General features: G+C 37.0%; 1 protein-coding gene across 2 annotated transcripts in view; it reads left to right on the top strand.

The window, feature by feature from the left end:
• Nucleotides 1-26,891, top strand: part of LOC150076434 (acyl-coenzyme A synthetase ACSM3, mitochondrial-like) — a 336,253-nt gene that overhangs the window by 215,536 nt on the left and 93,826 nt on the right. For both annotated transcript variants that reach the window (XM_090387091.1, XM_090387090.1), the window contains exons 8-9: nucleotides 3,568-3,724; nucleotides 25,925-26,053. In XM_090387091.1, the coding sequence (XP_090243217.1) occupies nucleotides 3,568-3,724; nucleotides 25,925-26,053 (286 nt within the window). The remainder of the gene's footprint in view (nucleotides 1-3,567; nucleotides 3,725-25,924; nucleotides 26,054-26,891) is intronic.

Raw genomic sequence — 26,891 nt, 5'->3', positions numbered from 1 at the left:
ATGGAGCATCCAACGGACCGCGCCTAGGAAAACATGGGCCAAGCAAGTGGAAAATGACTTGAAGAGCCGACGTCTCGACCTTAACCAGGCCAGGACTGACGCCATGGATCGTAAGGTATGGAAGAACATCACAGAGCAAGTCCGAAACCCTGCGGCACCTACAGCAGCATATTGGTTGCGTGGCCAACCGCCTCCCAAAGCTGCCAGCTAAGGACCAAAGAAGAAGAAGAAGACACTGCTAATACTCATTAGTAGTATCAAAAAAACAGGATGCCCCTTCACCCAAATGAAGACTCCATAACTTTCAAATGTGAACATCGTGAACTATTAATTTTGTGTTTTTATTGCAAAAAGAAACTGTAGAAATACAGTGCATCTTTTATATTGTTTTAGCATTATAGCTGAATTATTCCATAATTGAATATGAGATGTCCAAAACAAATATAATAATAAGAATAATAATAAAAAACCTCACTGAAGAAATCATTCAGATTTATTTATATATATATATATATATATATATATAACAACAATTAGAGGACTTATATAAACATTTTATAATCACCCCTGTTGATAAAACCTCTTGCACTTACGCCATTATTTGTAAGGTGTGTCCGTAGCTAGGTGGGCAGGAGCAGCAGTGCATAGCACACACTTCTTGATTAGACCGGGGTTCGAGCCCATGAACATCAAATATGGAGGATGCGGAAAGGTCAGGGAATGACCATCGTATATACCCGGAGCAATATGGCCTTAGTTGCTAATGCTCCTAAAAACCAAACCAAACAGCAACAGCCATTATCTGTAAAGCCTTTTATTTCCAAATATTAAATACAGAACTAAATTCCAGTGCCACCTGTAAGTCCATCACTAACAACAGCAGTATCATCACAAAGAAGTTAATTGCTTTCATCAAGAAACTAAAAATCAACTTTAATAACTACAACTTTCCTTACATTTATTTCATACCTAAGTTCCATAAAAACCCTATAGGATTTAGGTTTATTACATCCTGAAAATACAGTTATGCCCATAAACCCACAAAACTTTAGAAAAGTTACTTAAACCTATAATAGACATCCTTCCTAATAGTAGAATAACTAATAACAACATTCCAGTTATTAATGTCCTGAGTACTGACAACATTTCTCATGTGCAAACTTTTGATTTCAATAGTCTATTCACTAGCATAGACCTAACTAACTTAAAATTGGTCCTGAATGAAATTTATAATAAATACAAACATATTATTGGTTGTAATTCAGTTTTTTGGAACAATCTCATTAATCTCTCTGTCTCCAATAACTACATTTTTGATGGCAAATCTGTATACTTGCAAACTAAAGGTACCCGAATGGGTAGCCCCGCTAGTTGTATCTTAGCTAACCTATATCTATACTGCTCTGAGACCTCTCTACCCTCAAATATTAAACTTTACAGATATATTGATGACTTATTGGTATCCAACTACCCTACATTTATACATGACTTTGCTGATATTTATCCTTCAGAACTTACTCTGGAAAAAACAAATAATAATGATTCTTCAGCAACTACTTAGACTTAGATATTAATAGCCTTCATACCACAATCAACATACACAATAAAAGAAATGCTTTTAATTTTAATGTGGTCAGTTTTACCCACTAGCACTCTAACATTTCTAAAAAAAAGTACATGCTAATATAATACTCTCCCAGTGCATCAGAATTGCGACAATATGCAGTAGTGACAGTCTCTTTGCTGACAACATTAAACAACTCCATGATAAATTGCGGTGCAATAATTTCCCTACAGCATTCCTCTACCATCATTTCAAAAAAGCGGTAAATATTATAAAATTCAAAAAACTTATAAACTACAACTTGGATATAAACAACATATTTACCGTTTGATTACATATTACTTTCAGGCTTGTACATAATGTATAGTTATATACCCCCTAGCCTCTGTCATGTCTCACAGTGTAGAAAGCTTGTGTCCACAGATTGGCAATACATGGGGGGTATTGTGTTCTGTTATGTCCCATTTTTTTTTTTTTTATTTACAATAAATATATTATTTATTGTAAATAAAAAATGCTTAAAATGCTTAAACAAATGCTTAAACATATTAAGCCTTTGTCCAGACATCTATCCAGGGACCAACTATGGTACGGGTTCAGCAACCCCGGGCAACCCGAGCACAACTATATTACTCTTCTTTTTCAAATTACTTTCTACTTTACTTTTATTTCCTTTTATTCATGAGAAATAAAACTACATTTTATTTCTCCTGCACCATTAGGCTGGCCAAAAGCAATATCGAGATACTATTACTCTGCTAACGTTCCTTTTTTCCTCTGATACAAAGTTTTGTCTTTCTACACTACTTTGTCAGTCATTAATAATCTCCCTCTTTTGTTTATAATCAAACCTCATTTGTTTATTTACCTACTTCCCTAGGCACCTCCGTAGCCAGGTGGGAAGGAGCAGCAGTGCGTAGCACACGTTTCTTGATTAGACCAGGGTTCAAGCCCGTCACCACCAAATAAGGAGGATGCGGAAAGGTCAGGGAATGACCACCGTATATCCCGGAGCAATATGGCCTTAGTTGCTAATGCTCCTAAAAACCAAATAACAAACAAACAAAAACCTACTTCCCTGTAACATGGGACATTTCACTTTGACGACTCCACTTCCTCCCCCTCACACGTGGTTGCTTCAACTGATATAAACACTCTGGACAGCGATCGATCTATTGGTTGTATCCTTGATTTTCTAATGTTACTTTGTAAACACCACAGGCAACTATTTCACAGATTCTGTTCCAAACACAGTAAGTTGAAGTAATTTTTGTAATGTATCTATACTTTTGACTTCAAAAGTTTTTTTTTTTTAAATTTTACTCTTTTCTTTTTGGTATCTGTCAGGTTGGCTATGATTTATACATTTCGCACGTATACATCATAATAGAAACAGAGACCCTGCTTATTGTTGTGGCTCCTATGATTTTGGCTGCCAACCCTTTGAAGAAGTAGTTAAAGCTTTAGGACCCACTACTTTAGGTAACATTGTTATCTTCATTATTATTTCTATTTTTATGTTAATCAATTTATTTCAGGTTATCTCCTTCATCTTACAGGCCTTCTCAATTTTTCCATGGTAATTACAATTGACAGGTCAACATCCCTTCCCTATACACTGAATATATATATATATCTGTTCATATAAAGTTCTTTAATTGTCTGCAGCCTCTTTATACTATGGTTTTCTTATACCTCCAAAGTACAACCAAACTTAAACTTTTTGTTAAAAATTTATATGGTTACTGAATATTCATTAAACAATTTTTTGAATTGTTTACTGAATATTTTTCATATTTCAAAAGAATGTGTATAATATCACTTAGTTTTAAGATCTAATGAAAAAAATTATTCCATTGATAATTTATCACATAAATTTTAGTTTAGTTTTCTAACATTAATCGGAATGCTCCATATAGTATTTTGTTTTCTATTTATCAAGGTCATATAACAGAAATAATTCTTGAAATACATCACATAAGTTTTTCCCCTTTCTTTTCTAGGTGTTTCCTTGATTTGACTCCTGAGAATATTGTTTGGAACCTCAGTGATACTGGTTGGGCTAAAATTGCCTACAGTAGCCTATATGGTCCTTGGAATCAAGGATCTTGTGTTTTTGTCTATGATATGCCTCGTTTTAATTCTTTGAAAGCCATGGAGGTAGGTATTTAAAAAATTTCACTTTATTTTAAATCTTACAAATATTAGTGAAAATATGATATAAGGTAGCACATTTGTGATGAAAAAAAGGAAGTCTCCCTTCCTGTTATTCTACTTCATGAAAGTATTTGTATATATTTAAATTGCTTCTTAAATCTACATAAGTTTTTGGATTCTGAAAGGATAGGTTATGTTATAGCTTATTTCCAAAGCTGAAAGCAAATTCCATTCTGCAATTCAGTTTCCTTAATTGTAATCTGAAAGCATTCCTGATAAGCTTCTTTCCTGGAACCACAGTGATGGAGTGCTTCACAAGAAATTTTTAAATGGATGGACAGCAATAAAAAAAAAAAGGATGGAAAAATGCACTTAAGGGAATTTGCACTGGTTACCACTATCCAGTGCAAATTCCCTTAAGTGCACTTTTCCATTCCTTTTTTTTTTTTTTTTTCCTGAAAATTGTGCCATCACCTTAGAACTCATCTGTAGTATTTCTGATTCACTGTATGACCATGCAGGACAAATTGATAATAAACCCTGTGAATCAGAAACTATGACAAGCACGAATGTCACATTTGATTGCAATTGTCTTGTTTTTTTTTTTTTTGGGTCTTGGAGAAGACAAGAGTTTTCCATATAGAGGCCTTTGTTGCTGGGAAAGCACATACACCCATGGTTCATTAGAAGAAATGATGGAAGAAACAAAGTGGGGTCATTAGTAACACATTGATGAAGATACTGATATGCAAGAATTCACTGTTCTTTGTTATCAGTGAGAATGAGAGACTCACTAATGATCACATTTGTGAATAGGATATGCCTTATCAAACTTGGCTGAAATGTGTTAGGCTTGTTTTAAAATTGATTGACTTGTTCCATAAGAAATGCTGATTTCACTAGCCACTTCATGGATAGTTAAGTCAGTCATTCCTTATCAGATTATGAACAGGAATAATTGAATCATTGGTTTCTGAAGTTTTGAAGAGCAGCCAGAGCTAGTACCACTTTCGATGGATGAGAAATTACCTTTAAACATTGCAAACTACTGAAAAGTTTTCAAACATAGTAATAGTAACAGAGGCATGTGATGCAAGAAAGCAAGTGTATGAGCTTATCTAGCATCAGCCAAAAAAAAAAAATTCACACAACCATTCCCTCTAAACGTTTGTCCAGTTCCTCCTTGAATTTATTTAACCTATCAACTTCCACGATGGATGGAAGTTTGTTCCAGCAATCAACTATCCGCTAGCTAAAGGCAAATTTCCGCACATCTATTCTGCAACTGTCTTTCCTCAATTTGAATTTATGCCCCCTTAGGTTCGTAATCTGAGCAAGTGGAAGCTTGGTGGCTACCAGGCTTTACATACCAACTAAGAAATATTGTTCAAGGTTTAGGCCTAAATGGTTGTCAGATGGACTAATGAGACATGTGGCAGAGAAGAAAAATGCATGGGATACATACAAATTAATGGGTGACATGGAAGCCTATGATAGATATAAGTTGGTCTGTAACCAAGTCACAAAGGAGATTAGGCAGGCAAAGGCAGACTACGAAAAATCCTTGGCAAAGGATGCAAAGAAAAACAGAAAGGAGCTCTTTACATACTTGAACTCGAGAAGGAAAGGGATGAATCAGATTGGTCCACTGGATATTGATGGTTCAACAGTTGAGGATCCTGCTCAGGTGGCTAACAATCTAAACGAGTATTTTGCATCTACATTCACGCATGAGGAGTTATTCAGGAAGGAGAATGATGTAGGTAAAGTAAACATTGGCAGTGAGCTGGATGATTTTGTAATAACCGAGAGGAAAGTGGAGGAGAGATTGTTGAGGATAAACATAAAAAAGGCACCTGGGGTGGATGGGATCTATCCAGTTATATTAAAGGAGGCAGCAAAGGAAGTATGCAAACCCCTAGCCATAATTATGAGAACTTCTTTGGACTCAGGGGAGGTACCCATAGACTGGAGATGTGCAAATGTAACCCCAATTCACAAAGGAGGATCAAAGGCTGACACAAGTAATTATAGACCTGTTAGTTTAACTTCTGTTCCAGGTAAATTAATGGAGGCACTGGTTAAAGAAGCACTGCAGGATCATCTAGACAAGAATTCAGTTATAGCTCAGACGCAGCATGGTTTTGTTAAGGGCAGGTCTTGCCTGACCAATTTGATTGGATACTATGATGTAGTCACAAAAGAACTGGATGCAGGGAATAACTTTGATATTATATATTTGGATCTTAGAAAGGCTTTTGATACTGTTGCACATGGAAGACTGCTGCACAAATTGGAGCAGTGTGGCATTGGAGGCAAATTGCTGCTATGGATAAGGGGATGGTTGAGTGGCAGAAGACACAGAGTGGTAATCAATGGACACTGCTCAACGTGGACTAATGTTATTAGTGGAGTTCCTCAAGGTTCAGTGTTGGGTCCATTGTTGTTTTCGGTGTTTATGAATGATATTGATGATGGGATATCAAGTTTAATGTCTAAGTTTGCAGATGATACAAAGGTTGGCAGGGTCGTTAAGGACACTACTGACGCTATGCTGCTGCAACAGGATCTGGAAAGGTTGAACAGATGGGCTGAGAGGTGGCAAATGAAGTTTAACATTGACAAATGTAAAGTACTACATATGGGTAACAGTAACCCCAGAGCAATGTATCAACTCTGCGGTACTACACTGACAGTGGTGGAGAATGAAAAGGACCTGGGGGTAATTGTGCAGGCAGATATGAAGTTCTCTGAGCAGTGCAGACGAGCTGCAAGAGTAGCTCATGGTGTCTTGTCAATGATATACAGGAATTTTTCTAGCAGGGATAAGGAGGTGATTATTCCCTTGTATAAGGCAATCGTTAGGCCACATCTTGAGTACTGTATACAGGTCTGGAGGCCTCATTTCAAGAAGGATGTAGAGCTGCTGGAACGGGTACAGAGAAGGGCAACAAGATTAGTAAATGGAACAAAGGGTTGCTCTTACGAAGAAAGGCTTAAGTTTTGCAAATTACAGAGTCTGGAGACTAGGCACCGGCGAGGTGATCTGATAGAGGTGTATAAGGCTTTGAATGGTTTGAGCATGCTCAATGCCAATGGGATTCTTCATCTTTCTCAGAATAATCACCTCAGAGGGCATAAATTCAAATTGAGGAAGGACGGATGTCGGATAGATGTGCGGAAATTTGCCTTTGGCCAGCGGGTGGTTGGTTGGTGGAACCGACTTCCATCACTTGTTGTTGAAGTTGATAGCCTAAACAAATTTAAAGCTCAACTGGACAGGTATTTCGAACGAACGGAGGGGTGAAATGGGAGAGGGTTTTTTTTTTTTTTTTTTTTTTTTTTGGCTGATGCTGAATAAGCTTGCTTTCTTGCATCATATGCCTCTACTAATGCTAATGCTAATCCCATCAGAATTCAGCATGCTCAGCCCATTCAAGGCCTTATACACCTCATTCAGATCACCTCGCAGGTACCTAGTCTCCAGCTGCTACAATTTGCAGAACTTAAGCCTCTCGTGGTAAGAGGATCCCTTCATTCTCCTCACCAAACTTGTTGCCCTTCTCTGTACATGCTCAAGCAAATCTACATCTTTCCTAAAATGAGGCCTCCAGATGTGTACGCAGTACTCAAGGCATGGCCTGACCATTGCCATATATAAAGGGATAATCACCTCTTTTCCCCTGCTAGCAAAATTCCTGTATATCATTGCCAATACCCCATGACCTGCTCTTGCAGCCTGTCTGCATTGCTCAGAAAACTTCATATCTGACTGCACAATTACTCACAGGTCTTTTTCATTTTCTACCACACGGTTCATTCCTCTGGGGTTACTTGTACCCATATGGAGTACTTTGCATTTCTTAATGTTAAATTTCAGTTACCACTTCTCAGCCCATCTGTCCAAATTTTCTAGATCCTGTTGCAGTAGCACACCGGATGTTGCAATTACTATCATTAGCAACCCTGCCAGCCTTTGTATCATCTGAAAATTTTGACATCATTTAGTCTTCTCCAAAATCTGTTTCTATTGCACTTTTCCCTAATTTGGTGGAAATTTGCTGTTCAGTAAAATCACTCATTTTAAAAAAGAAACGAATTTCATAAAAACACCTTTCATTCAACATTTGCAAATTTGGACTGCAGATAAGTATGTGATTCATGAATTACTATATGTAAATGAGTCAACCAAACATGTTTCAGCAAGTCACAACACACACACTATGATGCTGCAATTTCAAGATACAAATTCAGTCCCAGAACTCTTATCATTAGTATTAGCAACGGCACATGATGCAAGAAAGCAAGCTTCTATAGCATCAGCCAAAAAAAAAACCACCCTTATTTCACCCATCCCTCGCTCCAAATGTTTGTCAAGTTCTGCCTTGAATCTATTTAAGCTATCAACTTCTACAACGACAGATGTATGGAAGTTTGTTCCAGCAATCAACCACCTGCTGGCTAAAGGAAAATTTCCACACATCTATCCTACACCTGTCTTTCCTCAATTTGAATTTATGCCCTCTTAGGCAATTATTCTGAGCAAGGGAAAGAATCCCATCAGGATTGAGAATGCTCAAACCATTCAAGGCTTTATACACCTCAATCAGATCACCTTGCAGGTGCCTAGTCTCCAGATGCTGTAATTTGCAAAACTTAAGCCTTTCTTTGTTCTGTTCACTAATCTTGTTGCCCTTCTCTGTACTTGTTCAACAGCTCTACATCCTTCTTAAAATGAGGCCTCCAGATCTATATACAGGTGTGGTCACCTGTATCAAGGTGTGGCCTGACTATTGCTTTATACAAGGGGATAATCACCTCCTTATCCCTGCTAGAAAAAATCCTGTATATCATTGACAAGACACCATGAGCTACTCTTGCAGACCGTCTGCACTGCTCAGAAAACTTCATATCTGCCTGCACAATTACCCCCAGGTCCTTTTTATTCTCTACCACTGTCAGTGTGGTACCACAGAGTTGATACATTACTCTGGGATTACTGCTTCCCATATGTAGTACTTTAACATTTGTCAATGCTAAACTTCATTTGTCACTTCTCAGCCCATCTGCTCAACTTTTCTAGATCCTGTTGCAGTAGTGTACTGTCATTAGCATCATTAACAACCTTCCTTTCTGATAAACTATCATCAGTATCATTTATAAATACAGAAAACAATAATGGACCCACCACTGAACTCTGAGGGACTCCACTAATAACATTAGTCCATGAAGAGCAGTGTCTATTGATTAACACTCTGATTACACATTGATTAACACTCATAGCAGCAATTTGCCTCCAATGACACACTGCTCCAATTTGTGCAGCAGACTTCCATGTGCAACAGTATCAAAGGCCTTTCTAAGATCCAAATATATGATATCAAAGTTATTCTTTGCATCCAGTTCCTTTGTGACTACATCATAGTATCCAATCAAATTTGTCAGACAAGACTTCCCCTTAACAAACCCATGCTGTGTCCGAGCTATAACTGAAGTCTTGTCTAGATGATCCTGCAATGCTTCTTTAACCAGTGCCTCCATTAATTTCCCTGGAATAGAAGTTAAACTAATGGGTCTGTAATTAACTGTCTCCCTTTGATACTCCTTTGTGGATTGGGATCATATTGGCATATCTCCAGCCCATGGGTACGTCCCCTGAGTCCAGGGAAGCTCTCATAATTTTGGCTAAATGTTTGCTTACTTCCTTTGCTGCCTCCTTTAATATAACTTGATAGATTCCATTCACCCCAGGTGTCTTTCTTATGTTTATCTTCAATTTCTCCTGCCCTTTACTCTCAGTTATTACAAGATTATCTAGCTTACTGCCAGAGTTGAATACACCTCTGGCATTCCCCTCCCCGAATAACTCCTCATGTGTGAATGTAGATGCAAAATATTCATTTAGTTTGTTAGCTCCCTGAGCAGGATCATCAACAGTTGAACCATCGATATCAAGTGGACCAGTCTGATTCATCTCCTCCCTTCTAGATTTTACATAAGTAAAGAACTGTTTGCTGTTTTTCTTTGCATCCTTTGCCAAAGATTTCTCGTAATCTGCCTTCGCCTGCCTGCCTGCCTAACCTCCTTTGTAACTTGGTTACAGACCAGCTTATATCTATCATAGGCTTCTATTTCACATGTTAATTTATATGTATTCCATGCATATTTTTTCTCTGTCACATGTCTATTTAGTTCATCTGACATCCATTTAGGCCTAAATCTTGAACAATATTTCTTATTTGGTATGAAAAGCCTAGTAGCTTCCAAGATTAATTCTTTGAATGATTTCCATTTTGAATTTGCTGTTGTTAACATCATCAGTTTGTCCCACTTTATAGAATTTAAATACTATCTCAGACCACCATAGTCACCTTTACGAAAGCAAAAACCCTTCCCTTTACCCCCGACGGTAGTTGCCTCTTTGAGTAAATCCCACTTCAGCACACTGTTATCACTGCCACCTAGTGGTTCCTTTATCTGCAGATTCTTAATGCATGAAGAATCACTACTGATAATCAGATGAAGAGTATTACTCCCTCTAGTTGCCTCCCGAACATGCTGCTGTAGAAAATAATCATCCAATAAATCCACAAAAGCCTTGCTAGTGTTTGAGTGACCAAACCACAAATTCCAGTCAATCTCTGGTAAATTAAAATCCACCATTATAAAACACTCATATTTACTGGCCCACTCTATTTCTCTGCACAATTGGTCATTATACTCATAAGATTCATTTGGCCTATAACACACACCTACTCTCATTTTTCCTTTCCCAGTGCTTATGTCACACCAAACAGTCTGTTTGTTGAGTCTGTTTGTCACACCAAACAGACTCAACATTGCATTGTCCACCAACATCAATTGGATGCACTTCCTTAGATTTTATGTGTTTCTTAACTAACAGGATAACTCCCCCTCCTCCCTTTCTGTCCTGTATATCCTTTCTGTACACATTGTACTCCCCAAATTCCCCAAATTTGATCACACCTTGTGGATATTTGTTTTCCAGATGATCTAGTCTGCAGAACTAGAATCTCCTCCTATTAGCATATCCACAAAATTCCTTCGTGGCAGCATATTTGACATGCTGCACCCATTAGTATTAATAGTGGCATATGATGCAAGACAGCAAGCTTATAAAGCATCATTAATTGTCTTATTCTTCCTTGAATTTATTCAAACTACCAACTTCCTAAACAACAGTTTGAATCAAAATCAAAACAACCAAAACAACATTTTGGAATTCAAAAGTACATCACCAAGGGTGTCAAGACTAATACTCAAGATTTCTAAGAGGTACAAGCTAAAGATTATAATGATTTATGCACCAACATCGAGTCATGATGATGAAGAGGTTGAAGAAATGTACACTGAAATTGAGAGTCTTCTAGATGAGCAGAAAACCCACTACACTATTATTATGGGAGACTTCAATGCTAAGGCTGGAAAAAGGCAAAACAGTGCAGAAAGAGGAACTATAGGAAATTTTGGAATTGGTGAAAGAAATAAAAGAGGTGAAAGACTTGTGGAATTTGCAGAATCTCAAGGAATGTCAGTAATGAACACTTTTTTCAAGAAAAGGGTGAACAGAAAGTGGACATGGAATAGTCCAAATGGATTAACAACTAATGAAATCGACTTCATCCTCACTAACAGAAGATATATTGTGAATGATGTTACCGTCCTGAATAAGGTAAATGTTGGAAGTGATCACAGAATGGTAAGATGTACACTTGATATAGATGTAGGAAAGGAAAAAAACTGACTCGAGTAAATAATACAAAGGTCTTTGAAATAACAGAGGAGGAGAAAAAGCAGTATGTACTGGAACTTAAGAACAAGTTTGAGCTTCTGCAGACTGCTCAGGACCAAGATATCGACGAGGAATATTACAACTTTCTGAAAGTGATAAAGCCCAAGAAACCTATAGGGAAAAAGAAATCCAAAGAAGAAAAAATTAGTCAAGAAACACTTGCCATGATGAACCAAAGACGACAAATGAAGAGCAAGAAAAACACTGACAGGGAGAAAATTGAGTATACTGAGTTATGCAAAGCCATTAGAAAGAGACTCAGAGAGGACATAAGAAGATTTAACACAAGAAAAGTAGAACAAGCATTAAGGGAAAACAAAGGATTTAAATCAGCAGCCATGAGCAGTAATACAGAAAGACAAATGATACTGAAACTGAAGAATAGCGATGGTGTACTTATAAACAGCAGAGAAGGCATAATTTAAATAGCAGAAGACTACTATAGAGAATTATACAAGGAGCGAGGGAATGATACCAGCAGTGGGGAAGATGGATTGCAAAGTAGCAACACATACGACATACCCGATATTCTTCCTGATGAGGTAGAACATGCATTGAAGAAAATGAAGAATCGGAAAGCCCCGGGGGAAGATGAAGTTACTGTAGAGTTGTTAAAATTGGGAGGAAGAGACATAGCACAAAAACTGGCAAGGCTCTTCACAAAATGCATTAGAAAAGGTGTGATGCCTAAGCAGTGGAATAATGCAATCATAGTTTTGCTGCATAAGAAAGGAGATAAATCAGAAATTGGAAATTATAGACCAATTAGCTTGCTATCCCACATCTACAAGTTGTTCACAAGGGTCATTACTAACAGATTAGAAAGAATACTTGATGAGAATCAACCGAAAGAGCAAGCTGGCTTTAGGACAGGATTCTCAACTATGGATCACCTTCATGTAATATCACAGCTAATGGAGAAAGCAAATGAATATAAAACACCATTATGCCTGGCATTTGTGGATTATGAAAAGGCATTTGACTCCATACAGCATAAGGCACTGGAAAGACAAGACATAGATACTCCATATGTTATGATTTTGAAGAAAATATATGAGAGTGCTACATCCTTTATTAGACTAGACAAAGACAGTAGCAAATTTAAAATCGAGAAAGGAGTTCGACAAGGAGACACAATATCTCCGAAGCTGTTTACTGCTGCCCTTGAGGAAGCTTTCAGAAGATTAGACTGGTCGCAGAAAGGAGTCAATGTGAACGGAGAGTACCTAAACCATTTACGATTTGCAGATGACATTGTGGTCATAAGCCACGATCCCAAAGAATTAGAGGAAAATCTTAATCAGTTATGCACAGTTAGTAAGGATTTTGGACTAAAGATGAATATGGCTAAAACAAAAGTAATGATGAACAAGTATGCCACGGAAAGGGAAATAATGATTGAAGGAGCAGTAATTGAAAAGGTGGAGTCATATACTTATCTGGGACAAGTTATTAGCTGTAATAATGATAAATGGCTGGAAGTCAAGAGAAGAATAAATTTTGGATGGATAGCATTCAGGAAATATAGTCACATACTGAAGAGTCACATCCCAGTTTGTCTGAAATGTAAAATAATGAATCAATGTGTACTCCCCACCATGACTTATGGAAGTGAAACTTGGGCACTCACCAAAAGAATGGAAGAGAAGCTAAGAACTACACAGCGAAGAATGGAACGAATTATATTGGGAATCAGACTGTTAGATAAGAAGAGAAACATATGGATTAGGCAGCAAACTCAAGTAAAGGACATTCTTATCAAAACTAAAGAACTAAAATGGTCTTGTGCAGGACACATAGCTCGAAGACATGATGACAGATGGACTAAGAAAATAACAGAATGGTACCCAAGAGGAGCTAGAAGAAAACCTGGAAGACAAAGGCGGAGATGGATAGATGAAATTCATGAGTTTGTGGGTAGTAAATGGATGGCCAGTGCTCAAAACAGAAGGAACTGGGAAGTTGCTGGAGAGGCCCTCATCCTGCAGTGGATTGAAAATGGCTGATGATGATGATGATGATGATGATAAACAATCAACCACCTGCTTACTGAAGGGAAACCTCATCTGTCCTGCAAATATCCTTACTCAATTTGAATTTATGTCCCCTCATGTGTAGTCTGAGCAAGTATGCTATTAACATTGAGCTTGCTCAATCCATTCAAAGCCTTAAAAACCTCAATCATCACCTTGCAGATGCCTAGTTTCTAGATGCTGCAATTTGCAGATTATATATTTTCTAAAATGATATCAAGACTTGTATGTAGTATTTGAGATGTCGCCTAAACATTGCCTTGTATGATGAGGTAATCACCTCATCCCTGCTAGCAAAGTTTCTGTATATCATTGACAAAAAACCCCATGAGCTGTCCTGGCAGCTTGTCTGCATTGCTCAGAGAACTTCATTTCTGACTGCGCAATTATCCTGAGGTCTTTTTCATTTTCCACCACTATCCTGAGTGTAGTACCACACACACGCACACACACTTGGTGTGTTAATTTGAGATTACTTTTACCTATTTTCAGTACCTTGTATTTGTCAATGTTGACCTTCGACTGCCATTTCTCAATCCATCTGCTTAATTTTTCTAAACATTTTTGCAGTATCATATCTTGATTACTATCATTAACTACCTAACCAACCTTTGTAACATGTGCAAATTTAGACATTAAGACTGACATATATCTTCATCAGTATCATTAATAAATACAGAAAACAACATGGGTACATACAGTAAACAACAATACATGCAGAAAACAATGGGCTCAGCACTGAACCCTAGTTGTTGTTATTTGGTTTTTAGGAGCATTAGCAACTAAGGCCATATTGCTCAGGGGATATGCGGTGGTCATTCCCTGACCTTTCCACATCCTCCGTACGCACTGCTGCTCCTGCCCACCTGGCTATGGAGGCGGCCCTGAACCCTAGATTTACTCCACTAATAACGTCAATCCATGGAGAGCAGTGTCTGTTAATAACCACTCTCTCTATCTTCTCCCACTCAACCATCCCTTCATTCATAGCAGTAACTTAACCTTAATGCTAGCTGATGCTCTATAATTTTGCTTCCTTGCATCATATGCCTCAACTAATGCTAATGTTAACTTAATACCGTCATCAATATCATTAATAAATACAGAAAATGGGCCAAGAACCGAACCCTGTGGGACTCCACTAATGATTAGTCCACAAAAAGCAGTGTTCATCAATAATAGCTCTCTCTCTCTCAATCATCTTTTTATCCATAGCAGTCTTTTATGTGCACCACTATCAAAAGCTTTCCTAAAATTATTTTTTTGCATCCGGTTCCTTTATGACAGCATCATAATATCCAATCAAGTTGGTCAGACAAGATTTCCTCTTAACAAACCCATGCTTTGACAGAAGCATTACTGCAATCCTGTGTCCTATATTATTTCTTTAATCAATGACTCCATTATTTTCTTTGGAACAGAAGTTAACCTAACAGGTTGCTATTTACTCATGTCACCCTTTAATCCTCCTTTGTGAATACATTCACACATCTCCACTCCATGGTTAAGTGTTTGCTTACCTCCTTTGCTGCCTCCTTTAATATAATTGGATAGATCCCATCCATCCCAGGTCCTTTTTTATGTTTAACTTCAACAATTTCTCTTTCACTTTCCTCTCTGTTATCAGAAAATCATTTTGCTGCCTGTTTGAGTTTGATAAACTTCTTGCTTCTCTCTCTCTCTCTCTCTCTCTCTCCCCCCCCTAAAGAATTCTCATGTGTGAATGTAGATGCAAAATACTTAGTCAGCCTGTCAGCATCCTGAGCAGGATCATCAACATCAAGTGGACCAATATGATTCAGCTCCTTCCTTCTATTGTTAATATAAGAAAAGTCATTGCTGCTTTGCAAGCGACCTCTCATAATCTGTCTTGGCTTTCCTAGCCACCTTTGTTACTTGATTGCAGTTTATATCTACCATAGGCTTCTTTATCATCACCTGATAATTTTTAAGCATCTATGCATTTTTTCTTCTCTGCGCATGTCTCAATAGTTTATCTGACATTCATTTAGTTCTAAGCCTTCAACTGTATTTCTTAGTCGGAATGAAAATCCATGTAGCTTCTGTGATTATTTTCCTGAATGCTTTCCATTTAGAATTTGTTGTTGGTAACAATATTAGTTGGTTTTACTGTATAGAATTTAAAAACTGTGAGAGACTACTGTAGTCTCCTTTGTGAAAGCAAAAACTCTTCCCTATCAAAAACTGATGGTAATTACATTAGTATTAGCAATGGTCACATGGTGCAAGGAAGCCTATGGCTTATGCTGCACCAGCCAAAAAAAAAATAAATAAATAATAAATAACAGTAAAATAAAATAACAAAAAATAAATAAAATAGTAAGTATAAAAATAAAAAATAAATAAAATAATAATAATAAAAGAATAATAATAGACAACCTATGTATTTCCCTCCTACCATGGGTAATTATCTAGTTGACAGGTGCCTCTGTAGCCAGGTGGGAAGGAGCAGCAGTGCATAGCACATGCTTCTTGATTAGACCGGGGTTCGAGCCCATCACCACCAAATACGGAGGATGCGGAAAGTTCAGGGAATGACCACAGCATATCCCGGAGCAATATGGCCTTAGTTGCTAATGCTCCAAAAAAACCAAATGACAACAACATATCTAGTTGACCTTTGAATTTCCCCAAACTGTCAGCCTCTACCACCCATGTAGTTAACTTATTCCAGTAAGTTTTTTTCTTCTGCGAATATCGATGCAAAGTAACTGTTGAGTTCATCTGCAACTTCAGCTGGGTATCTAATACTATCCCACTTCCATTACATAAGGGTCTGATCTGGTTTGTCCTTCTCTTCTTTGCATTTATATATGTGAAGAATTCCTTATCCCCCTTCTTTGCCTGCGATTTCTCATAATGTGCCTTTGCCAGCCTAACCTTTTCTGTGGCACTGTTACAAATCAATTTGTAGCTGTTATAGGTTTCAGTACTTTTTATTGCTTTGTAACTTTTCCATGACGTCTTTTTCTGCTCAAGTAATCTAACGACTTCATTATTCACCCAACTTGGAATAAATACATTGTGATTACTGCCACCTAGTAGTCTTTTATCTGCAGATTCTTAATGCAAGAATAATCACTGGTGGTAATCAGATGAAGAGTATTACTCCCTCTTGTTGGCTGTCTAACTTGCTGCTGTAGAAAACAGTCATCCAGTACATCCACAAAATTCTTGCTAATGTTTAAATGAGCAAGTCACAAGTTCCAGTCAATATCTTGAAAGTTAAATTCCCTGTTATAAAACTTTCTGATTTACTGGCCCACTCTATTTCTATGTACAGCTGTTCATTCTACTCATCAGAGTCATTAGGCCTATAACTAGGGCTCACAATACCGGTCAAAATCTTAATATGAGTATTTCTGTATTTTTCATTTATGAAACCGGGATACCGGTATTCCAAAAAAACATTTTTTTGCAATAAATTTTGACAATTAGGTGCAATAAAGTAAGGAAAAAACGAGTAATTGCTTGAATTCACATTTTAAATCAAACTTTTATTACAATAATAAATATTCTAGAAAAAATTATTAAACATACAGTTATTCTAAAAACAAAAAAATGAGCATCCACACTACCTGTCTGAATAAAGTGAGCTCTTAAGAAACTCAATAGCGTTATCATTTAAACTGGATCAAATTTTGGATTTTGGTACATATTTAATTAGTGGCAGAAAATGTCCTTTTGGATTCTGTGCTGGTTGGTGCTTTGTACTGAGATAGTCGTAGACTAGTTGCAGTTTAACCTCTCCCCCCCTTATCCCTCATCAAAAAATCTTATTTCCTTTTTATCAAAAATAAAAAATATTTCCTTTTTGACTTTTTATGGCACTATATCTGTATTAACGAAAGAAAGGGACTGATGGTTAAGCTTGGTGAGGAAACCAAATCTAAGTTGTGGGGGGGGGGGGGGGGTGTTATTTATTAACTTTTATTTCCCTGTACCTTAGTATTGCCATCAGTGGCCATTGTTATGATTTTCGTACAGCAGCAGCTCCCCTCAAGCACTAAGCTCCACAAGCTACCCGACTGCGTTAAAAAATGAGTTTCCAGGAGCTGAGAGATATTCACGATTACACAAGTATATATATTATATATCGTATATATATTATATGTGAGCTATCAGTTTCTTGAGAGCAATGACACAAATATAAAACAAAAGTCATTTATCATACAAATATACTTACAATACATAACTGGTGTTCATTTACATCTAATATATTCATTTTTATCATTTAATCTGTTAATACATGCTATCATTTCCATAAAATTTCTCTCAATTAATAATCTTAACTCTCTCTACAGCTTCAAACACTAAACTAATTCAATCTTAATCACTTCCTCATATTTCTCTAAATTACTTCCTCGTATTTCTCTAAATTACTTCCTCATATTTCTCTTAATCACCAATATCAATTCTTTTCACAACAGCAATCCATAAGTCACTAACTTAATGCTAACAATTCCATGTAATCTCTCTTAATTTAGCAATATCAATTTTCTTTACAACTTCAACCAATAAACCAACTCAATACTAAACATTTCCTTATTTCTCATGTTTCTTCAACTTCAACCTTACTCTAAAATAATCTCCCACTTTATCTAAGTATCATTTCCAAAACAACACAGTTCAGAGGACTTACCTTCCTTCTCTTTCACGGTGGGATTCCTTCCATGGAGTGCAATGATCTCTCTCTCTCTCTCTCTCTCTCTCTCTCTCTCTCTCTCTCTCTCTCTCTCTTAGTTTAACTCTTCATCTCTGCTGTATAGCTCTTACAATACTGTCTTATTTCGGGATTTCGAGAAGAGTTCTCTGTTAATACTGAAGGAAATTGCCACAACAGTAGAAGAAGAAGCCAGGGCACTATCTGACTGGCTTGTTATTCAATTTCCAGATTAACTTCTAGCACAGAAACATGCCGGTGGAACCCTTCACTATATAGCTGGAAGCACCCAGAACTGGACCCAAACTGAAGGAAATAAATAAGGTGCGAGCACCTTATTTATTTTCTTCTCATTTATTTATTTATTGAATTGATTGCAAGTTACAATTGCCCTTTGTACTACATTTTTATATGCAAGCTTATGTGCAAACCCCAGAGGGGGTTTGCACGCATTTACGTATCTCTCCCTATCTAATTTAAACCTGACCCAATCATGGTATTATTCTTTAAACTCACTCTTCTTCCTTTGGTGGGAAGAACAGAATATTTTTCCAACACAATAAAACGCTTTCATCTTTTACTTCAAGATCACCTGTTCACAATACCTTTGAACTGCTCCGTACTGACACCCTTTCCAAAATGCACATCCAAAATCCAAAATGCTGCATCCTCAAGTAGTGGTGTAATAGAGGGATTAAACTATAGTTCAGAAGCTTTTAATTTTAACCCTTCCACACTTGCCATACCATTGTTCACCATATTCCTTAATTGCACTACCAGGTGTACTGCCACTAAAGGAAATATTTCTGTAATGATGTTTTTGTTATTCATTAAGTGCTTTACTCTTTACTTACACACACACACACACACACACACACACACACACACACACACACACACACACACACACACACACACACACACACACACACACACACACACACACACACACACACTCTATACTTACTAAAAGAAATATATTTGTAAGATTTTATGTTTTACAGTTTAATGACGTTTTCAGGTTTCCATTGCATTTGTATTGGTATAACAATCCCTCATTTGCAAATTGAGCAGTATTAATGATTTATTGTTGTCGATTTTATAACCTTTATGTGAATAAATCATGGATAATTATTTTTTTAAATGAGTACCGAAAAACTTGTATTTTTCTATCAATACCAGGATTTGAATACCAGAAAAAAATGACTGGGATCCCAGAATCTCAGAATTGTAAGCCCTACCTATAACACACTCCTGTTCTCATTTTTGCTTTCCTAGTGCTTATGTCATGCCAAACTGACTCAACATTGCACTGCTCACCCATGTCGACTGAATGCACTGCCTTAGATTTTATGTGCTTCTTAACTAAGAGCATAACCCCTCCCTCTCATCCTATTATCACTGTCCATCCTGTGTACAATGTATGCCCCATATTAAAATTCTGCATCCCTTATATCTGGGTGATTCTACGTCTCCGAAATCCCAACAATGTCTGCATTTGATATTTTGACCATCACTTTAAATTATTTACTATACTACTAGTATTGGTGTACATTCAAGTAGCATGCACCTGTCTTTACTCTTAGTTATCCTAACCCAGCTCGTGTATTTACTTGTTTCATGACACCCCCCCCCAGCAGTATTTGAAATCCTCAGCACTTTGCTTTCAAGGCTGCTAATCATTCCAATAGCAGTAGTGCAAGAATCAATTTCACCTCTGCCTGTGGCTATTGTTAATCTGTTAGTCTCTGTTTCCCCCAAGCTAGTAGTTTTTCAATCCACCTAACACTGATGCCATCAGCAAATATCTTGCATCTTTCTATTTAAGGGTGTCCCTTCTCTATAAAGCATTCGCTCCTGTTAACAAGCACAGGTTATGTTGAGAAAAATTCTACCTCATGAGCCTTGCACAATATTTCCTGTGTTGAATTGATTGACAAAGCTCTCATTGTATACTCCCTTTTATTGTGTCTGAAGGGAAGTGCAGACAAGTTTAACCCTAAGTTTTATGTATCTAGATTTAACTGGACTAATGGATTATGTTACCAAAAGTATTGGGCACTAAAAGAAAAGGGATTATCTGTTTGAAGGTGATACAGCAGATAAACCCTTTTCTCTTGGTGTAATTTTAGATTAGTAGTATTAGAATGATCAGTGATGCAAAGAAATGGACTCTTTTAGATTTGCCAAAGAAGCATAAAAAAAAAGCTTCCTTGGTCATTCTTTAGCATTAGTTGAAGCATATGATGCAAGAAAGCAAGCTTATAGAGCATCAGCCAAAAAAAATCAAAACTTTCCATTTCACTCATACGGTCACTTAAAATGTTTGTTTAGTTCAGCCTTAAATTTATTTAAGCTGTCAACTTCCACAACAACAAATGGAAGTCTGTTCCAGCATTCAACTATCCTGCTGGCTAAAGGCAAACTTCTGCACATCTATTCTACAATTGTCTTTCTTCAATTTGAATCTATGCCCCATCAGGTTCTTAATCTCAGCAAGTGGAAGTATCCCATCAGCATTGAGTCTGCTCAAACCATTCAAGGCCTTGTACACCTCAATCAGATCACCTTGCAGGTGCCTAGTCTCCAGATGCTGCAGCTTACAGAATTTAAGCCTCTCCTGGTAAGAGAACCCCTTTGTTCCTCTCACTAATCTTGTTGCCCTTATCTGTTCTTGTTTTAGCAACTCTACGTCCTTCCTAAAATGAGACTTCCAGACCTGTACACAGTACTCAAGGTATGGCCTGACCATTGCCTTGTACAAAGGTATAATCACCTCCATGTGGAGGTGATTATACCTTTGTACAAGATTATACCTTGGGTCCATTATTGTTTTCTGTATTTATAAATGATATTGATGATGGTATATCAAGCTTAATGTCCAAGTTTGCAGACGATACAAAGGTTGGCAGGGTTGTCAAGGACACTACTGACACTATGCTGCTGCAACAGGATCTGGAAAGGTTGAGCAGATGGGCTGAGAGGTGGCAAATGAAGTTTAACATTGACAAATGTAAAGTACTACACATGGGAAACAGCAACCCCGGAGCAACGTATCAACTCTGTGGTACTACACTGACAGTGGTAGAGAATGAAAGGGACTTGGGGGTGGTTGTGCAGGCAGATATGAAGTTCTCTGAGCAGTGCAGACAGGCTGCAAGAGTAGCTCATGGAGTATTGTCAATGATATACAGGAATTTTTCCAGCAGGGATAAGGAGGTGATTATTCCATTGTATAAGGCAATGGTCAGGCCACACCTAGAGTACTGTATACAGGTCTGGAGGCCTCATTTCAAGAAGGATGTAGAGCTGCTGGAACGAGTACAGAGAAGGGCAACAAGATTAGTGAATGGAACAAAGGGGTGCTCTTACGAAGAAAGGCTTAAGTTTTGCAAATTACATGTCTGGAGACTAGAGACCTGCGAGGTGATATGATTGAGGTGTATAAAGCCATGAATGGTTTGAGCATTCTCAATGCTGATGGGATTCTTCCTCTTGCTCAGAATAATTGCCTAAGAGGGCATAAATTCAAATTGAGGAAAGACAGTTGTAGCATAGATGTGCAGAAGTTTGCCTTTAGCCAGCGGGTGGGTGATTGCTTGAACAAACTTCTATCTGTTGTTGTAGAAGTTGATAGCTTAAATAGATTCAAGGCAGAAATTGATAAACATTTGGAGTGAGTGGATGAGTAAAATAAGGGTGTTTTTTTGGCTGATACTATATAAGCTTGCTTTCTTGCATCATGTTCCTTTGCTAATGCTAATGGTTTTCAGGGGCATTGGGAACTAGAACTATTGATTTGTTTAGTGTATCAAAAGGAATGTCTGCATTCACCAAGAATGAGAACAACAAAACCTCATAGGACAAATTGTGTTAGAAAATCGAAGTTAACCAAAAGAGACTGCCAGACACTGAAAAGGATTGTAGCCTGAAAACAAAACTACTTCCTGAAAAATCAGTGGAGAAGTTAAAAAATGTGAGTCTCAACAATCCAGTTTCTATTGAACCAGTTTGGTGAGAACTTCATAAAGTGCAATGTATGGCAGAGCTGCTATTGCCAAACCACTTTTTGCTGATGGTAAAACTAGAAAAAGGACATAATAGTGTAAGAAGCACAAAAACTGGATGATGATTGGAAATGTCACATTTTCAGATGGATTATTTCAGATGGACATTTTTCCAATATCAAGGAGAGGTCATGTTTGTCTAATGCCAAAAGAATCGCATCATCCTGTCTGTCTTGTACCAACTCTGAAACATGGAGGAAGATTGACAATGGTTTGAGCAGTAATACCTTGGTATTCTTTAGGTCCTCTAAAATCCCTGAATGGTCAAATTACTGCCACCATTGATATTCTGATGATCAGGTTCATCTCATGGTGCAAACATTGTTTCCAATGCTCCAATACACACAGCCAGATTTGACCAAGATTGGTCAAATCTGACTGTGTGTATTGGAGCACAATCACCAGACTTAAACATTATTGAGCCACTGTGGGGATATTTAGAGAGGCAAGTGAGAAGCAGGTTTTCTCCTTCACCACTCATGGAGCTTGAAATGGTCTAGTATTCCTCATAAGCCATTTCAAGATTTATTTGAACCTATTCCACAAGAATACAAGCTGTTTTAAAACCAAAGGTGGCCCAACACCATATTAGTGCATACCTGCAACTCCTATCTCAGGTATTTCCATTGTTTTGTCCACTTCTATACATTTTCAGTATTAAAAATAGATTGTTCACAGGTATGTTCATGATGGATTAAAAATGTAGGGTGGTATTAAAAAGTGAATAATTTTGTATTATTTCTTGCCAACAAAAGGCATTCCCCACTGTGATGATGGGCTAGCTGCACCTGTTCAAGGGTTAGGAGTTTATACCACAAAAATATATGCTCTTGAGAGTTGCAAAAATTAGAAATGTCATTTACAAAGTGAAATAAAAGTTCAACTGTTTCTCTTGTGAGGAAAATAAAACAGTAGTTCTTGTTAACTACAAAATTATTGAATGCTAGTTCCATAAAATAAATGGTGTATATAAATCAAAGTTAAATTTATAGATTATATGGTTTAAATATGATGTAACCATATACAGTAAGTCCCCGACTTACGTAAGCCCGAGTTACTTAACTTCAGACTTAAGTAATTTTTTTTTTCACTCAAATTTTTTTTTTTAGGATTGTAAAATTTAAAACAGTAAACAAAAATTGATAAGCAATCGATAACGATGAACATGGCATGCACAAATTACACAAGTGAGATACGGAGTAACAAACTTAAAAAATAGGAATGAAGAGAAGATTCTGAAAATTTATTTATGTTAGTGTATTTCTGCCTAAACCCTGTGAAGTTCTTTACAGAAAATTTCATTTTGACCATTATCATGGTGCCGACTAAGAGAATAAGTGACAGTGTTACTAGTAAATCTATCAAGAAAAGGAAAGCGATCGATTTGGATCAGAAAATTAAAATAAGGATGTACGAAAATGGTCAAACATTACCAAGTATCGCACAGAATTCAGATTTTGCAGTGTTAATGGTGAACACAATAATAAAGGACAAAGACAGAATACAAGAAGCAGTGAAGGGATTGGCACCAATGCAGCCAACTATAATAACCAAGGCAACAAAATACATATCAGTTTTTACAGTACAATAACATGCATTGTTCATTCTTTTATGTTTTCTTATGTGCCACTCTGGCTACTTCACTGTTCTCCCCAGATAGTTTTTAATTGAACCAATTAAAAATATATAACTATTTTTCTATATATTTAACTAATATATAATTAATATATAAAAATATATAATTAATATATAACTGTCTTTTTCTTATTCTTCTGAGGATATTATGTGGTTTTCACATATCAGAGATATTTTATTAGTCATTCCTGAGTTATGTAAAACTCGACTTACGTAAGAAGTCCTGGAACGTATCTCTCATGTATGTTGGGGACTTACTGTACAATTTAAATATCATGTGTATTATATACAAGTTACAGTAATACCCCGCAGTTACGTGATAGGTGGGTCCGACGAAAATCGCTTAAGTCGAATTCGTGTAAGTCGGGGTACAACTTTGCATATAAATACATATAAATTTTGTTTAATTGGGACCAAGGACTAACAAAAACACTAGTTTAGAAGAAAAATATTAATAAAATTGCAGTTCTTTATACATATTAATACAAAATATGTATTAAAAAAATAAATGAGTTACGTAAAAAAGTTATTTCGATGTCGATGGCTTCATAAAATCTAACAAATTCGTCTGACGACACAGCGCCTTTTTTTCACGCAGAATTTCTTCGTAGCAAGCTAATATTTTTTTCATTCCTTGCTTTGTAGCTATAACGCGTTCTTCGTTGGAGTCTGTTTTCTAAAATTTTTAAGCCCTTTTCAATTGAGCTAAGACCTGTCAAGTTAGCAATTGTCATGTGCTTTTCGCCGTTGCCTCATTTAGGCCTGTAGCACGTGCAATATCACATGGTCTTTCATTTCGCTCAAAGCGTTTCACAATTTCATATTTTTTATCTATAGACAGAGGCGGACTGGCCATAAGCCTTACAGGGGAAACCCCGGTGGGCCGGTGTGATTTTGGCCATAAACCATAGTATGAGGCCACTATAAATTTTCCCGGGTAAGAATTTTTGACTCAGTCCCCCTCTGTTTATTGATAATTGCTTTTCTTTTTCTCTCTGAATCTGCAGTGTCTTCACCAGTATGCTTCCTTTTCACACCTTTTAAGTATTTTACTCATTTTTAGGAAATAAAGCACAATTACAAAACAAGGAGGCACGCTTGATATGCATAAAAAAAAGCTGCACACATGTAGCAACTGAATAAACAACACCATAATGGCAGAGATACACTACTAACACCTCACATTTCTAGGGGTTACTACCATAAAACAATAAAAATCCAGTTGCGTTTCTGCTAGTGGAATCTGTTATAAACTGGTAGTAAACTTGATCTAATTGCATACTGGAATTGTGTTGGTTTTTATGTTATTATGGTGAAATGTGTTTCCCCTTCACTGATATAAAAAACATAAATACATTTTCAGAATCTTCTCTTCGTTCCTATCGTGTTGCGTTCGGTTGGGGTGATTCTGCATTTGACTGCCATTTCTTGTAAACACAAAGGCCAATCGTGCATAAGCCAATTCGGTTCGTGTTATATTATAAGATATCGATACCATATTTATAAATAGTGTATGATCGAATTCATGTAGTGTAAACACGTGTTATACAAGGACTGACTGTATATGGCTCGACCAACGCGATCCATTTCTCTCATGAAAACGATGTAATTTCCGACAAAAGTTGAGCACGAATTTGAACGCACACATATAAATATGACAGTTGGAATACAAATTCTTGTATATGTGTGCAGCTCATGCGCAGCAAAGTTGAATTTTGTTCATCTTTTACTCTCACTCTCCGCCGTCGCACTGTATATCGATAACATACGAAAAACGACCTTGAAGATAGTGGGCGGCAGTGTTGCCAAACGAAAAAATCAAGAACCGCGTAACTCCGAGTTCGCGTAAGTCGGGGTATTACTGTATTATGTGTTACAAATATTTTAGAAGCATAACACTTTAAATGCAGTATTCTCTTACCAGGACATAATAAGAACAGTTTGCTCTTTTTTTCCTTTTTTGCATTTTAGACTCTTCAGAAATATCCAATTACCACATTTTGTTCTCCATCAACAGGGTATCAATTGCTTCTTCAAGAAAATCCAAAATATTTCCAATTTCCTCATTTGTATCATTGTGTTACTGGTGGGGAGGCTCTTGTAAGTATTATTTTCTGAATAATAATAAAAGTAATATGCTTACAGAAATGATTTATAATACTCTTTATATAATTTATTTGAATTTTACGAGACTTATTTTAAATCAGTTGTCTTTATTATAGAAACCCACCGAAAAGTTGAAGCATCACCTTATGTCTTTGACATAAAAAAAAAGTTACAATACAATATTGAAATTAAAGTAGTAGTAGTAGTGGCATGTGATGCAAGAAAGCAAGTGTATGAGCTTATGCAGCATCAGCCAAAAAAAAAAAAAAATCACACCATTCCCTCCAAATGCTTGTCCAGTTCCTCCTTAAAATTATTTAATCTGTCAACTTCCACAATGACAGATGGAAGTTTGTTCCAGCAATTAACCACCCGCTGGCTAAAGGCAAATTTCCGCACATCTATTCTACATCTGTCTTTTCTTAATTTCAATTTATGTCCCCTTAGGTTCGTAATCTGAACAAGTGGAAGGATCCCATCAGAATTCAGCGTGCTCAACCCATTCAAGGCCTTATATACCTCAATCAGATCACCACGCAGGTGCCTAGTCTCCAGCCACTGCAATTTGCAGAACTTAAGCCTCTCTTATTAAGAGGATCCCTTCATTCCCCTCACCAATCTTGTTGCCCTTCTCTGTACACGCTCAAGTAAATCTACATCCTTCCTAAAATGAGGCCTCCAGACCTGTATGCAGTACTCAAGGCATGGCCTGACCATTGCCTTATACAGAGGGACAATCACCTCCTTCTCCCTGCTAGCAAAATTCCTATATATCATTGACAAAACCCCATGACCTCCCCTGGCAGCCTGTCTGTATTGCTCAGAAAACTTC

This window comes from Mastigoproctus giganteus, chromosome 13, assembly GCF_048544385.1.
Source record: "Mastigoproctus giganteus isolate SK-2022 chromosome 13, ASM4854438v1, whole genome shotgun sequence".
Classification (NCBI taxonomy): Eukaryota; Metazoa; Arthropoda; class Arachnida; order Uropygi; family Thelyphonidae; genus Mastigoproctus; species Mastigoproctus giganteus.
This window is presented reverse-complemented; position numbering and strand designations above follow the sequence as displayed.